The sequence below is a fragment of the Pteropus vampyrus genome, unplaced genomic scaffold (assembly GCF_000151845.1).
Source record: "Pteropus vampyrus isolate Shadow unplaced genomic scaffold, Pvam_2.0 Scaffold23, whole genome shotgun sequence".
Lineage (NCBI taxonomy): Eukaryota > Metazoa > Chordata > Mammalia > Chiroptera > Pteropodidae > Pteropus > Pteropus vampyrus.
Window position 1 is genome coordinate 3,719,923 of NW_011888804.1, and position 15,192 is coordinate 3,735,114.

At 51.6% G+C, this 15,192-nt stretch overlaps 1 protein-coding gene across 1 annotated transcript in view; it reads left to right on the forward strand.

Moving 5' to 3' along the window:
• OAS2 (2'-5'-oligoadenylate synthetase 2) overlaps positions 1-15,192 on the forward strand; it is a 38,130-nt gene that overhangs the window by 6,489 nt on the left and 16,449 nt on the right. Inside the window, 5 exon segments of the mRNA XM_023528233.1 lie at positions 2,744-2,919; positions 3,641-3,891; positions 4,201-4,345; positions 5,082-5,255; positions 6,550-6,835. Coding sequence (XP_023384001.1) covers positions 2,744-2,919; positions 3,641-3,891; positions 4,201-4,345; positions 5,082-5,255; positions 6,550-6,835 — 1,032 coding nt within the window.

Consider the following 15,192-nt stretch of genomic DNA (forward strand, 5'->3'; position numbering starts at 1 on the left):
CACCTCTTTCTCCCAGCTCCCCCATCCCCCTCCCCTCTGGCCATCACCAGATTGTCCTCTATGTTTGTAGGTCTGTTTTGATTTGTTTTTTTTTTCCTGTTCCTCAGATTCCACATATAAGTAAAGTCATACGGTATTTCTCTTTCTCTGTCTGACTTCATTCATCTTAATAACCTCTAGGTCCATCGCAAATGGTGAGATTTAATTTCTTATGGCTGAGTAATATTCCATTGTATATATGAAACCATAACTTCTTTATCCAGTCATCTGTTGATGGCATTTAAGTTGCTTCCATATCTTGGCTATTGTACATTGTACTGCCGTGAACAGAGGGGTGCATAGATCTTTACGAATTATTGTTTGGGTTTTCTTTGGATAAAGACTCAAAAGTGCAATTTCTGGGTCAGAAGGTAGGTCCATTTTTAATTTTTTGAGAAACCTCCAGACTGTTTTCCATAGTGGCTGTACCAATTTGCAATCCCACCAACAGTGTATGAGGGTTCCCTTTTCTCCACATCCTTGCCAATACTGTTTGTTGATTTATTGATGATGGCCATTCTGACAGCTGCGAGGTGATATCTCATTGTGGTTTTAATTTGCATTTCTCTTTCGATAGTGTTTTTCTAGCATACCTTTTTCCACTTTTTACTTTAAAGGATGTGTTATTAAATTGTAATTGTACCTTTTATAAGTAGCATAAAGGTAAAAAGACAAAAATTAAACAAACAAGAATAATATAATAATTTTGAGGGGTCTAATAAAATATTGGAGCTGACATACAAGACACTAACAATAAGGAAGATTATTTTCTTTTGCTTTTGTTTGGTTACAGCCTGTGCAAATTGAAATCTATGAACATAATTGGCAATATTTTTCCCCTCATCATTGGAAGAAATTTCCATTTCTTCCTTCTAGAATCACTTCTTTCTTATAGAAATACCTCCCGTAGTACTTTTTTTTTCAGAAAGGGTTTATGAGTGATACATTTTCTCAGACTTTGTCTAAAAACCTTTCTGTTTCAGCCTCGCTCTTGGGGGAAATGTCGGACAGTTGTTTTCTTCCGTTTTGACTGTCTTCTGACCTCTGTGGTTGCTGAGAAATCAGCTGTCAGTTTATGTCGTTGTTGATGATGATGATGGCGACAATGGTGATGATGATGACGATGACGTATGTGTGGTTTTGTTTTCCTATTTGGTTACCTTTAAGACTTTCTCTCAGTCCATAGTATTCTTCCATTTCCAATATGTCCGTATATAGATTTCTTTTTTAATTATACTGTTTGGAATTTGTGATGCTTCCCGAATCTGAAAACTCAATTCTTCCTTTAGTTTTGGGGAAATGTCTCCTGATATCTCTTCGAATATTGTCTCCTGTTTCCTTCTGGAACTACTGTTAAACAGTTTCTCACTTCATGCTCTGTGTCTGTTCATCCTCTCGTATTTCCCTTTTATTTCGCAAGCCTTCCTGCTGCTCAGTTGCTCAAGTCTGTCTTCCAGTTTACTGTCTTCAAATGTGTCTGATCCGCTGCGCATCCTTAATTTTTAATAAATCCCAAGGACTTATTTTTTCACTTCTAGGAGTTCTGTGTAGCTCGTTCTCAAACCGACCTGTTATTTGCTCACGGGCTTCTACATTCTTTCATTATGACTTCAGTCCCTTCTATCTCTTTATTTTGAATATGCTTATTTTCGCCTCTCAGATTGGCCTATTTTCTCCAATTCCTGAAGTGTTCACTCTCCTACCCGTTGTGTCGCCTGTCTCTCCCTCATGGTGGGTCATTTCCTCATGTGGTTTGTCATTTTTTATTGTGAGCTCATCTCTGGGGCATCTGGAGCTTTTCTTTCCTTTCCTTTTCCTGTGGAAGTTCCTTCTGCTCTGGGTTGGAGAGAGATCCTCAGGGAACCAAGTTTTTATTTTGCTTCTAGCCGAGCTCCAAGAGTTCCACTAATTCCCAAGCCAGTTTTCCATCAATCGAATAGTCTGGGCTTTCCTCACTGTGAAGGTACTATAAATTCAGTCTTCACACCTTCATCTGGCAGAAGATTGAGACCTCAATTTCTCATGGGGAATTTTATTCCCCCCACATAACCCGAAACTTCCTTAATGCCTCTCTCTGTTAAAGGGTGCCCTTTGTCAGTCACCTTTCATGAAGAAGGCATCTGTTCCTGAGTGCCAGCCTGATGAAAGAGAGGGGTGGGACTCATTCCAGTTTCCTCTTTTTGCCTTGATTTTTTTCTTCTGGGAGAAAATGTTAATACTAGCAGCAGTTTATGTTTATTGAGTGCATGGTATGTTCTAAGCATTGTTCTAAACACTTCACATGTAGATGTCATTTGATTCTTATCATAGCCTTATGAGGTAGGTGTTATTATCTCCCTTTTACAGATAAGGAAACTGAGACCCAAAGACCCAAGGTCACACAACTGGGATTTGAACCTAGGCCTGTCTATGTCTCCAAAGTTCATTCTCTTAACCACTTTGTTACATAGCTTGTTTGGGTTCAAGATTATCCACCTTGCATAGTTATTGGGTGGATTAGTAAAAATCATTGAAGCACCCAGCATGTTGTTGGTGCTAAAAAATAATACTTCTGATCGTTATTCTATGTTATCGATTGTATATTATTGATTGCAAAGTGATATAATCCATGTTAAAATATCGAAGGCTAGTGAGTGGCTGGGCTGGGAAATGCTGCTGTCTTCATTTAGACTTGCACACTTAAGAGTGTTTCAAACATCCACAGGGCCGCTCAGCTCTGGCACCAAACCTGAGCCCCAGGTCTACTCGACCCTTTTGGTTAGCGGCTGCCAGGAGGGCGAGCATGCCGCCTGCTTCACAGAGCTGCGGAGAAACTTCGTGAACACTCGCCCATCCAAGCTGAAGAACCTGATCATGCTGGTGAAGCACTGGTACCGCCAGGTGAGGCCTCCGTTCCCACCTTGCTCCTCCCAGGAAGTCGCTGTCATGGCAACTGCCTGGCCAATCAGCTCCTCCCCTACACAGCGCCCTCTCCTTCACTTTTTATTATTGGTCCATCCCAAGCGGAAGGACCACCTCCTCCATCCTTCATTTCCTGCCCAGAGGAGGAAGCCCTTGGCTGAGAGAGAATCACTTCTGAATCCAGTCCAGAGATCTTCATTTCTTGTGGCTGAGGTTCACAGTCCTTCTCTAGCCACCTGTTTCTCCCCTCCTCCCACGGCTAATGCTCTCCCTGTTCTTTCTCACTCCCGAGCCTTTGCTTACGCTGTTTCCCCATCGTCATCTCCTTTGCAAGTTGTGCTAAATCCTGAGCATCCATCAGAGCTCCCTCAGCAGACACTTCTCGCACTTACGCAGTCATTTATTCAACAAACATTTACTGAGCGCCCACCATTGCTAACTACTGTGAGAAAAGATTCTAGGCAAAGACCAAGTCTGAGCTTCTTAGTCTCAGTGTGTAACCTTAGACAAGCCACCACCTACTTTGGACCTCAGTTTTCCCACCTGTAAAACGAGAAAGGTGAGCCAGGCCATCCCCAAGAGTCTATTTCCCTGGTTTTGTTTTTTATATTCCTCTCCTTCTCCAAGTGCTTAGGACCACGCTCAGCACACAGGAGGTGCTATCATCCACTGATTCTTTGATTGGCCTTGGGTGACCTAGGTTGCAGCTCAGAACAAAGGAGAGCGGTGGGGCTGTGCCTCCCTGCCCCCAGCCTACGCCCTGGAGCTCCTGACCATCTTCGCCTGGGAGCAGGGCTGTGGGAAGGAGAGTTTCAACATGGCGACAGGCCTAAGGACCGTCCTGAGCCTTGTCCAAAAGCATCAGCAGCTCTGTGTCTTCTGGACAGTCAACTATAGCTTGGAGGACCCAGGTCTCAGAACACACATGCTTGGCCAGCTTCGCAAACCCAGGTGCAAACCCACTACCTCATTTCCCAATCCGCGTCATCCTTCTCTCTCACTGTCATCCTGGAGTCACTGTACCCAGGAGGGGTCCATGGTGGGGTTGAGGTGCCCCCTGAAGGGCCACTCAGCAGCTTCCAGACCAGGCAACCAGGCAGGGGCGCTGCTGTGCTTGGGCAAGATTGGGCCCTCCCGAACGTCCTGACATCCTTCTCCCTCTCCCCAGCACCCAGGCCCCCTCACGGTCTCGCCCACCCCCCGGCTCCTTCACTGCTTCCCAGCATCCCCACCTGCCTGTCCACCCGCTCTGCCCCCCAGGCCCCTGATCCTGGACCCTGCCGACCCTACCTGGAACGTGGGCCGCGGCAGCTGGAAGCTACTGGCCGAGAACGCAGCAGCCTTGGAGACTCAGGCCTGCTTGATGAGTAGAGAAGGGACGCCTGTGGAACCGTGGGACGTGATGGTAAGACGTGCGTCCCAGAGGTGACAGACACCGTGGGTGCCTTGTCCCAGATCCCCTTTCCCCGCCCATGCGCATGTCCCCAGATGCTGGGGGTGTTGGATGCTGATGGCTTACAGCCAAGGCACAGGGCGTTTCATCGTAGCCAGTGCCTGGGTGACGTGCGCACAGAGGCCCACCTTCATTTCAAGGCAGGACCAACACGATGAGGAGATTCATGCTCCAGAGCTCCCTGTGGGATTCGGGGGGATGGGGGGGTGGCGGAGCTTCCTCCGGCTGAGACTTCCCCACCCTTTCCTGCTTCCCTCGCTCCCTTTCTCCTGCAAGCACCTCCCCGGTTAATCACGTGCAAAGACTCCCCATCATGGGCTCTGCTTCTGGGGAACCCCACTTACGATGATAGCCATTTGCGGATCCCCAAAGGATATGATTTTATCACATTTACAATTTTGCAGCAGGAGCTCCTAAACAAGTGCTTAACGCTCAAGACAATCCAGTGAGGCGTGCGTGGGCCTTGTTCTTACCCCCATTTAAAGATGGGGAAACTGAGGCTGTATGCGGGCGGTAGATCCAGAACTTGAATTCTGGTCCCTTTGGTGCTGGGACCTGCCAAGCAGTTGAGGAGAAAAAGGAGCTATCGGAGACAGTGGGAGCCTCGTCCTCACAGGGTATCGGGGGGCGGGGCCTGGGCGTTACAAGGAATCTATCTCAGCTGGCCCTGCCTGGCTTCTCTCTGCAGCCCGCTCTCCTCTATCAGACCCCCGCCGAGGACCTCGACAAGTTCATCACTGCATTCCTCCAGCCCAACAGCCAGTTCCTGGCTCAGGTGAACAAGGCCGTCGATGCCATCTGCTCATTCCTAAGGGAAAACTGCTTCCGGAATTCTCCCATCAAAGTGCTCAAGGTGGTCAAGGTGAGTCCCCAGAGAGCGTGGGAAAAGAGGGTCCTGCAGGCTGGTGATCTGTCCCAGGCTTCGGCCAAGCCTGACCGGCACAAGGCCAAGCCCAGAGGAGAAAGCAGGACATGGTCATGGCTGGATGGCCGAGGGAGGATCCAGATGTGCCCGACAAGCACCTTTTGGTGGCTCACGACGGCCAAAAGAAGCACCAACAAGAATGTGTTGGCTGATGAAAATGGGACCCCCTAGAATAGATCTGCCTTCAGGCACAGCGAGACCCAGGAGCCCATGAAGGCTCTTCAGGACTCAGCTCTTCTTCGTAGCTCTTGGCTCTGTCTTCTGTCTTGGACGGGCCCTGTCCATATCATGGGCCTTGGCATCTCTAAAAGGGGAATTCTCTCTTCTCAAAATTTGAAGACGTCTTAGAATCGAGTTTCGTTGGCCTGGCTATGTATTCCTTACTCCATCACTAAGGCTAGGGAGACGTTATGTGCTGATTGGCCAAGCCTGGGTCATGTTGCGAGTCAGCCCCACGTGGGTCTCTGGGGCTGAGTGTGGGGGAGGGGTGATTCCCTCTAAAAAACCCAGTGCTGATTCCGGAAGGTAGAAAGGGTAGTGGGAGTCTACAAAATGTCACGTTATCCGCCATACCAGCTACGACCGGATACGTAGACTAGAGTCACAGGGAGAAACAGGTTAGCTCTGGAAAGAGTGTCAGCACTGAGTCAGCCAATGACAAGTCCCAGGCCTGGGGCCTTGCTGTGTGACCCCAGGCAAATAGCTTCCCTTCTGTGATCCTTGCCTTCTTCATCCATGACGCTTGAGGACAGTAGCCTGACTCGCTAGTTCTTAACGGCGGCTTCACTTAGAATCACAGGGAGGCTTTTAAGAAACATATGCCGATGCCCAAGCTCCCTCCCAGGAAAATTAAATCACAGTCTCAGGAGGCATAGGAAGCAGGCATCAGTCGTTTTTAAAAGCTCTCCCGATGCAGACAGGCTTGAGAGAACCAACTGCAGGCCAAACACAAGCAAACAAAAACAAAACAGAACAACTCTGAGCTCCCAAACATGATGGGATGAGAAATTTTGCATTTGTTGAAGGATCTAAACTTATGTCTTGCACATTTCTTTTTCTCACAATTACGCCATGTATTAACCCCATATTACAGATGTAAGACAGAGAGGTTGGGTGACTTGCCCAAGGTCACACAGCAGGTCTTAACTCAAGAGTCCAGAGCCCATAGGCTCCGGCAGGAGCACGTCAAGCAGTACTGCAGGGCTCAAGCCACCTGCCATGTCCTCCCCAGGGCGGCTCTTCAGCCAAAGGCACAGCTCTGCAAGGCCGCTCGGACGCCGACCTCGTGGTATTCCTCAGCTGCTTCAGCCAGTTCACGGAGCAAGGGAACATGCGGGCCGAGATCATCTCGGAGATCCGAGCGCAGCTGGAGGCGTGTCAGCGGGAGTGGCCGTTCGAAGTGAAGTTTGAGATCTCCAAGTGGGAGAATCCCCGCGTGCTGAGCTTCTCGCTGACGTCCCGGACGATGCTGAAACAGAGCGTGGACTTCGACGTGCTGCCAGCCTTCGACGCCCTAGGTGAGGCACCCAGACCGCGTCCTGAGAAGGTAGGAGAGAAGCAGAGGCAGGACGGCCAGGAACAGTTGTACAGGTCACAGCCAACCCACACCTGTTCGCATTGTAGGCGTTATAGATAGATGTGCGTGTTGATCACTTTGTGATCTGTTCTCTTTGTGTCTGTTCGGTTCTGAGTTTGGACAGCAGAGTTTGCCAAAGGACAAAATCCCCCGTATCTTCATGTGTTTGGTGCCTGCGTTTTGCAGAACGAGTAGCGCGGGAGGGATTGATCCAGAAATTTATCTGAACCCTTTCGGTTCCTCCGTTCAGAAAGCGAGAGTTTGGGTACCAAGGAATGTCTTTAAGGGCACTGGGACCAGAGTGATGTCAGCTCTCAGCACATACAGGTCTGTCACCTGCAGGAGGGTCTCCCTTTGTTAGAGAGATGATGAGCAGGTGTCACCTGAGCTCCCGGCTGAGACTTTCTCCATGACAGATAAACATGGAGGTTGAAAGGAGGCAGAAAAGGGAGGAAGAGGCTCATCAGGGATCTGACACCAGGTCAGGCCATGTTTGCATTCTCCCTAAAAACACCCCGTGTCCTCTCAAGGGGGTCTCAGACCATCGGTAGGGAAACACCCAAGTAGGAGATCTCAGAAGTCCTTTAGTTGGCCCCACCGCGGCTCTGGGAAGTGACGTGACTGTCACCTGCCCCCGTCTCCAGGCCAGCTGGTCGCAGGCTCACGGCCCCGCCCCCAGGTCTACGTGGACCTGGTGCACAGCTACAGCCACGCGGGCGAGTACTCGCCCTGCTTCACGGAGCTGCAGCGGAACTTCATCGTCTCTCGCCCCACCAAGCTGAAGAGTCTGATCCGACTGGTGAAGCACTGGTACCAGCAGGTCTGGCAGCGGGACGGGCCACTCCGCTGGCAGCCCGGGGTTCTGCCTCTGGAGGGCGCTTCCGGGAGCAGGCGGGGCCAGCCCAGGCCGGGACCCTGGGTCGGGGGAGCAGAAAGGGGGATTTGTCCTAGCCGAGGGACTTTATTTTCTTATCGGTAAGGTTGGGCTGACATCATTATGTCACAGGACTAGATGGGATAATGCCAGGCGAGGCATCTGGCACTGTAGGGGCTCGGTAAAAGTTTGGGGGTGGGTTTGCGGGCTCCAGAAGCGCCCCCTTCCCACAGCTCTTCATTGCCAGTGGGGACCCACGCATTATCTTCTTCTTCATTCCCCAGTGCAACAAGATGCCCAAGGGGAAAGGCTCCCTGCCGCCCCAGCACGGGCTGGAACTCCTGACCGTGTACGCCTGGGAGCAGGGCGGGCAGGGCACCCAGTTCAACATGGCCGAGGGCTTCCGCACTGTCCTGGAGCTGGTCACCCAGTACCACCAGCTCTGCATCTACTGGACTGTCAACTACAACTACGAGAACAAGACCGTCGCAGACTTCCTGAAGCTGCAGCTTCGGAAGCCCAGGTTCAGGCCCGCCCCCAACGCCCCAGAGTCTCAAGTCCAGGGTGGCTCGCTCTCCCCCCAGCTCCTGAGGGCACAGGGCAGAGAGGGGAAAACCCTCTTTCTAGAACTTTCTAGAATTTTCTAGAAAATTCTCCTCTCTAGAAGTGATATCCTTAACCCCTGAGGGACAGGCAGCCCATTTCCTGGTCACCTGGGAAGAGGGTTACCAGATGAAATGCCGGACTCTAAGTTAAATTTGAATTTCAGATAAATGATGATTAACTTTTTTGTATAAGTATGTCCCACGCAGTAGTCGGGATATACTTATTTTTTTAAAAAAACAACCTTATTCATTGTTTATCCAAAACTCAGATTTAACTGGGTATCCTTCATATGCTTTTGTTAAATCTGGCAACCCTATCTGCGAACCCGCCCGGTAGCACAAGCATGTCTCACTCCTTGGGCTTCGGCCCACCTCTGAAATGCCTCAGAGATAACGGAGATCCTTTCACAAATTCGTGATCCATCTCCGGTCCATGGGTAGTGGCTCCTTAAAGCGATAGGTTGACAAGGACTCTGAGGCTGTGAAGTGGCTCCGCTGAAGACAGTGGCTTCATCGGTGAGGGCCCTCTACCAGGAAGGCAGGAAGGGAGAGTGCTTGAACCACTGCTACAATCGACTAGCGATGCCTGCCATGCATGAGGAAAGGGCCAGCGTGATTGATTAGTAATGTCTGCCAGGATGCGACCTGCAGAAGGGGTCCAGGTGTAGTTTATTTTCTCTCCTGCCCTCCAGTGTGTGCCTAGAGCACAGAAGAGCCTCTGGGCCCTGTCCCTGCCCCATGCGGAGTTTGGGGTGCGGGGAGGAGAATAGTCCAGCTGATCCCACAGGTGGACACCCACATGTTGCCAAGAATAAGACTGACCCCGGATGGGAATTGCAGGCCCATCATCCTGGATCCGGCTGACCCGACAGGCAACCTGGGCCACAATGCCCGCTGGGACCTGCTGGCCCAGGAAGCAGCAGCCTACACGTCCGCCCTGTGCTGCATCAGCCGGGATGGCAGCCCCGTCCAGCCATGGCCCGTGAAGGTGAGAGCCCTGTGGGGCAGAGGGAGCTCCCTTGTTGGCGGGCGATGTGGTCAGGGGAGGGGCGTGACTCTTCCCAAAGGGGCAGGGCCCAGTCGGGGCCCGGATGTGCCCCCGTGCCTCCCGGTCCTGTCTGTCCCTGTGGTCTTGGCTTCTCCAGAAAGGTGAGGGGTAACATCTCTCCCCAGGCTGCTGTGTGAAGCCCGGAAAATCAGCAGTCACCAGATGGACGGATGGACACCAGCCTTCAGCATGGGGAGACTCAGGGGCACCTGCCAGATGTGTGTGTGTGTGAGAGAGAGAGAGAGAGAATTAAGAGATTGAGATTCAGTGAATCCACTCTCCTCGGTCCAGCCTCCCAACTGACTATTCCTGCCTCCCGGCTCTGCCCTCTCCTCCAGGCAGCCCCCTCTGCTTACCCAGCCTCACTGAGCTTCGTTGAATCCCCCCGTATCAGACTACCCATTCCACACACTCCCCTGCCTCCTGCTGCCTACACACTGGAGTCCAGATGCCATGGGTTGGCACCAGCCTGGGGTTCCAGCTTTTCTATCACCCTTATGACTCTCTGTTCTCAACTGCATCTCACACTGCACCTGCTCCCGCCGAGAATGTCCTCCTTCCCCCCGGTTTCTGTCTGCCCGTCTACACAAGCTCACATCCTTCTTCCTGAAAACCATCCATGACCTCCCAATGGCTTCTCCTCCTTCCCCAATCCAAGAACTTTTCATCTTGGCAAAATTTTCATCTCTTTTTTTCAGCCACACTCAGTTGGTTATGGCTGCCCAGAGCTCTAGGTTTTGAAGGATTCTGAAGAATGGATAGCTGGGAAGAGTGACCTAATCAGTGAGTGATGTCTGTCATGGATGCAGCATGGGAAAGGAGGCATAAGTGCCGTGATCGATTAGCAATGTCTGGCCTGGATGCAGGAAGAAGGTGCTCACAGAACTGCAGTATATGTCTGGACTATCAAGAAGCCCTCTGAGCTCAGCCGCCAGCAGGAGAGCATGCCCAGATCGGTTAGCTTTGTCTGCCATAGATGCGGACCGAGGGAGTGGGGACATGCAGGCCATGTGGTCCTCTCCTTGAACACTTCATTGGATACCTTTTCATCGGAGGCCTCCTTTCGTTCGCCCTTCCTGTTTCACTCATCTTCCCAGTGTGCGCGTCTTGATGCCAGGCCCTCTTTGCCTTCTCAGATTTTTACTGACCTCCTGTCTTTTCTCCGACTGGCATACCTGCTGGACTGCCCCCAGTGGGGTCCTCCATCCTGAAAGCCTGAACATGAGCCATTGCCCACACAACTGTGCTCAGCCTGTTTCTCTCCGCCCTCTGGAGCGAATCCACCAGGTCCATGCAGAAGGGACTCCTGACTCCATTCCGGCAACACCGTCCCTCCTAGTCACAGCTCAGCACAGAAAACAGAAAGTGCTCCAGGAATCGGAAGCAGAAAGGGATCCCATCTAAACCCCCAAATGGGGTGGAGGAAGTTGAGTTCACCCCTGGACTATTGGTTTCGAGATTAGACCACCATAGCTAAATCAGAAGTCGGGCTGATGCCACCGCAGCCGTCCCCTGCCTCACACCCCCGAAGCTGGGGTCCAGACCCGGGGATGTGGACTCCAGCAGCCACAAACATGTCTCAGGAATTGACAGCCACCAGCACCGCACGAGGGTGGCTTCTGCCTCCCTCCATTAGCACAATCTAAATTCGAGCCAGCACTGGGGAACAGCATTTGATCGGTGCTTCTGACAGCCCCGTGAGACACCTTGAGGAGGCCGCTCCTACACACACACTCCCCTGCCCCCCACATACACACACCCCACGCTCAAAGGCATTGGATGGACAGACAGCTGCGTGGGTTCTAATGCTTTTGCCGTTTCCTCTTTCCCCTCCCACCAGCTCAACCTTGTCCCTCCCAGCAGCTCCCTTCCCACCCCCCAGGGAACTGAAGATGGTTCTGGCCAGAGAACTGAGACCTCCATGATTGGTGGGAAGAGCAGCCTGTGTCTCTTCGCCCAGCAGCTGGGACCAGTGCCAGCCCTCCAGTCCCCCCTCTCTGCCAAGCACCTGGAATGGGAGAGCCCTCAGCGGGCAGGCCCAGGGTCCCATGGGGGCGGGGGGCTGCTCTGCCCCTGCCCATCCCCACCCCATCTTGTCCTCCCCCCTCTCATCTATCCCCCACTGGAGACAAAGGTCTGTTTTTTTCCTCGTGTATACCCTCAGACTTGGGCCCCCTGTTCCGTCTTCCCCATTAACTCGAGTGACCTGTGTGAGGGACAGATGCTTCACAATGGTGGGTCAAGGACTTTTACTTTTTATTACATAAAAACATTTTTAAAAATAAAATTATAAACTGAAAAGATATATATACTAAAATAAATTACAGTCAGAACTCGTGAGAGTCCAAGAAGCGAGCGTTTCAGCTCCCAGCCCCGTGGCACGTGGAGGAATGGATGCCCAGGGCCGAGGGACAGAGATGCTGTGACCTCCGCTGGGTGGGTGAGGACGTGGTCCATGCCAGAGGGGAGGACCAGGAGACAGCAGCCCTGTTCTCAGGGGATATGTATGGAAGTTTTTCAGAGGAAAAAGGTCTGGGCGATTACGATGCATCAATGTAGGTTCATCGATTGTAACAAATGTCCCACTTGGGTGGGGGACGTTGACAGTGGGGGAGGCTTGCGGTGTGGGAGCAGGGGACATATAGGAAATCTCTGGGCCTGCTGCCCAATTTAGCTGTGAACCTGAAACTGCTCTAAAAAAAAGTATTTTTTTGTAAAAGTAAAGGGGCATGGTATCAGTAAATGCACTCAATGGCTCAATAATCATAATACTGATAACATGTATATATGACATGAGGGCCATATCAATGTTTCAAATTCTTTCAAAATCAAACATTTTAAAAACAATAATAAATAAAGCACAGACTTTAGAATCAGGTAGTGTGGAATTAGAACCTAGCCAGACAACTTACTAGCTGTGTGACCTTGGGCAATGTTTCCACCTCTCTGAGCCTACAGGTTTCACCTAAGAAAGGAGCCTGTGACCCCTGCCCAGCTGACCCCTTGATGCTACAGTACAAGTCAGTTAAGGGGAGAGAAGGACCATTCCTGGGCACATGTATTAGGGTTCTCCAGAGAAACAGAACCGACAGGATGTATAACTCTAGATGCTGGGTGAGAATTATTTTAAGAAATTGGCTCATGCTATTGTGGAGGTGGGCAAGTCCAAATTCTGCAGCATAGGCTGGTAGGAGGACCCAGAGAGAAGCTGATGTCACATCTCCAGCCTGAAGGCTATCTGCTGGAGAAATTCCCTCTTCCTCAGGGGAGGTCAGTCTCTTTTCCAATGAAGGCCCTCGACTGATTAGATGAGGCCCACCCACATTACAAAGAGTAATCTGCTTTACTCATAATCCACTGATCTCAATGTTAATCTCTTAAAAAAAAATACCTTCACAGAAAGATCTAGAATAACATTTGATCAAATATCTAGATACCATGACCCAGCCAAGTTGACGTGCAAAGTTAAGCATCACAGCAGAGAAACGTTCTGTTCTCACGCTTTGGAGACGTTTGTCCCTGCGTCACAGGGTCAGCCAGTGAGAGCCCTCTGGGGGTTTTGTTTTCATAGCTCTGGACGCAGGAGTCGCATGTCTGTCTCCACTCTGACCTGGGTACTTCCGAGACTGTTTTCTGTCCTTGGTGAGTGGGATGAGTGCCCGATGAGGCCCTGCAGGTGTCCACATGCTGAGGAACTGGGCACAGAGAAGCTGCCGCTCTCTGACGCTCTGGGACCTGGCAAAATGAAACCCGCGTCCAGTTCGGCCCTTGCTTTGCCGCGTGTCCCTCAGCAAGCCCATCACCTCTCTGAGGTTCTTTCTCCTTGCCACTCTCAAGGAGCCTGAGTTCTCAGGCCACCGCAAACAGGAAGATGGGGAAAGAGCGTCCCCATCCGCCCGGCCCCCTGTAAAATTTTATTTGCTTACGACACATTTAGATAGCATTTGCCGTATGCCCGACCCGGTTCTAAGCATTTTGCACGTATTGTCTCATCCTCGCAGTAACCTGATGGGAGAGGTACCACCGTTACCCCCGTTTTATAGATGGGGCCGTCAAGGCACAAAGAGGGAGGGCAGTGTGCTCAAGGACACAGGTCCAGCCTGTACCGAGCCCACAGACGGGCTTCAGAAGCTGTTTCCTCACCAGGACTCAACGGTTGCAGCTGAAAGGCAGGTGACCGCAGCCGAGGGACGGACAGAACCCTGGACTCAGGAAGTCGGCTGGCGATGCTCCTCCCTAAGTTTCAGTTTCCAGTTTCAATTTCCAAGCGGTCTTGGCCGTCAGCCCAGGAGCTGCTCTTCCTCCTCGGCTTCCAGCTCTGCCATTAGCTGTCACCTCAGGACAGCAGGAGCAATGGGAACCTACCGATTGTACCAGATACTTGCCCAGGAATTGGGTACATTTATCCAGAGATCCCTGAGGCCCTCTGAAGACTGTCAGAAACGGATCGACGAGGCCGTGGAGACCATCTGTGCTGCCCTGCAGGAAGCCAAAGAGCATCCCTTGGTGACGAGTGTGGCCAAAGTGAGTAGAGGGCTGGGATCAGGGATTCTGGGAGCCAGGAGAGTCCCCGGCCACCAGATGGCAGAGTGACGCGGCGCTGATCACCTACTGTGTGCTGAGCCCTGGATGCACAAGACATCATCTTATCCTGCCCACCCTCGAGTGAGAGGGTGCGTTATGGTGTAGGATTTGGGAGCACGGGCTCAGGAGTCGGCTCTGCCCCGACTGCTGTGTGACCGGGACAGGTTACTTAACCTCTCTGTAAAATGGGAGAGGAACAATACCCATCTCCAAGTGTGACGAGGCTTAAGCATAGAATGCTTTTCGTACGGGGCCTGGTACATAGTTAGTACCCAGTAACGGAGCTGCGATTACTCACCGTCATGGCTTCTAGCCTCCCCACCTATGGAGCCGTAACCTGAGGCTAAAGGACTTCAGTAAAACCACCCCAAACAGAGGTCGCTCTGTTGCTTTCCAATCTCAAGAGGGGGTCAGGGGCTCTCAACGGTTAGAAATGGTTGGTGCTATGGGCACAAACCCCGGGCCCAGGCTTTTGGGGAGGAAGGGCACTGGGAAGGTGCCAGGACCCTACTAGGGTGAGATGGGGTTAGTGATCTCCCAGCCCCACCTCCGTGCTCTCCAGCACTGGCACCCACGTCTCTGCAGCCACAGTGCCTTCCGGCCTCTGCCCTGACACACAGCCGCGAGCCCCAGCAGTAAAGGCACCGAGACGCTTGGTGTCTCCTGCCCTGCCCAGACGAGGAAACTGAGGCATGGGGAAGCTATTTAACCGCTGGCATCAGAGCTGGGAGTTAAGCACACGCTCTTAACCGCCGTGCCTCCCCGCCTCTCATTATTGCTGACTTTTCTTTTCTCCTTAAAATAAAACGTACGGAAAGGAAACACACAACGTACGTGTGTGTCACCTACACCCTGACTGAGACACAAAACGTTCTCAGCCCCCGAGAGTCCCTGGGACCCCCTATCGTGTCACCACTCTAACCCCAAGCAACCACGCTCCTGACTTCTAATGGCATAGATTAGTTTTGCCATTTTTTTTTTTTAACTTTGCACAAATGTAAGGTGATCGTCCCTCCCAGTTTGCTTGGGACTGAGGGGTTTTCTGGGAAATGGGTCCCTCGGCACTAAAAACGAGTGAACCCAATGAGGCGGTCACCCTGAGTGAACGAACTCCTGCACTGTGTGGCTTTAGTGTGTGTGTGCACGTCACCATTTGAGAAGCTCTGCTCTGGATTCTGGGCCCAACT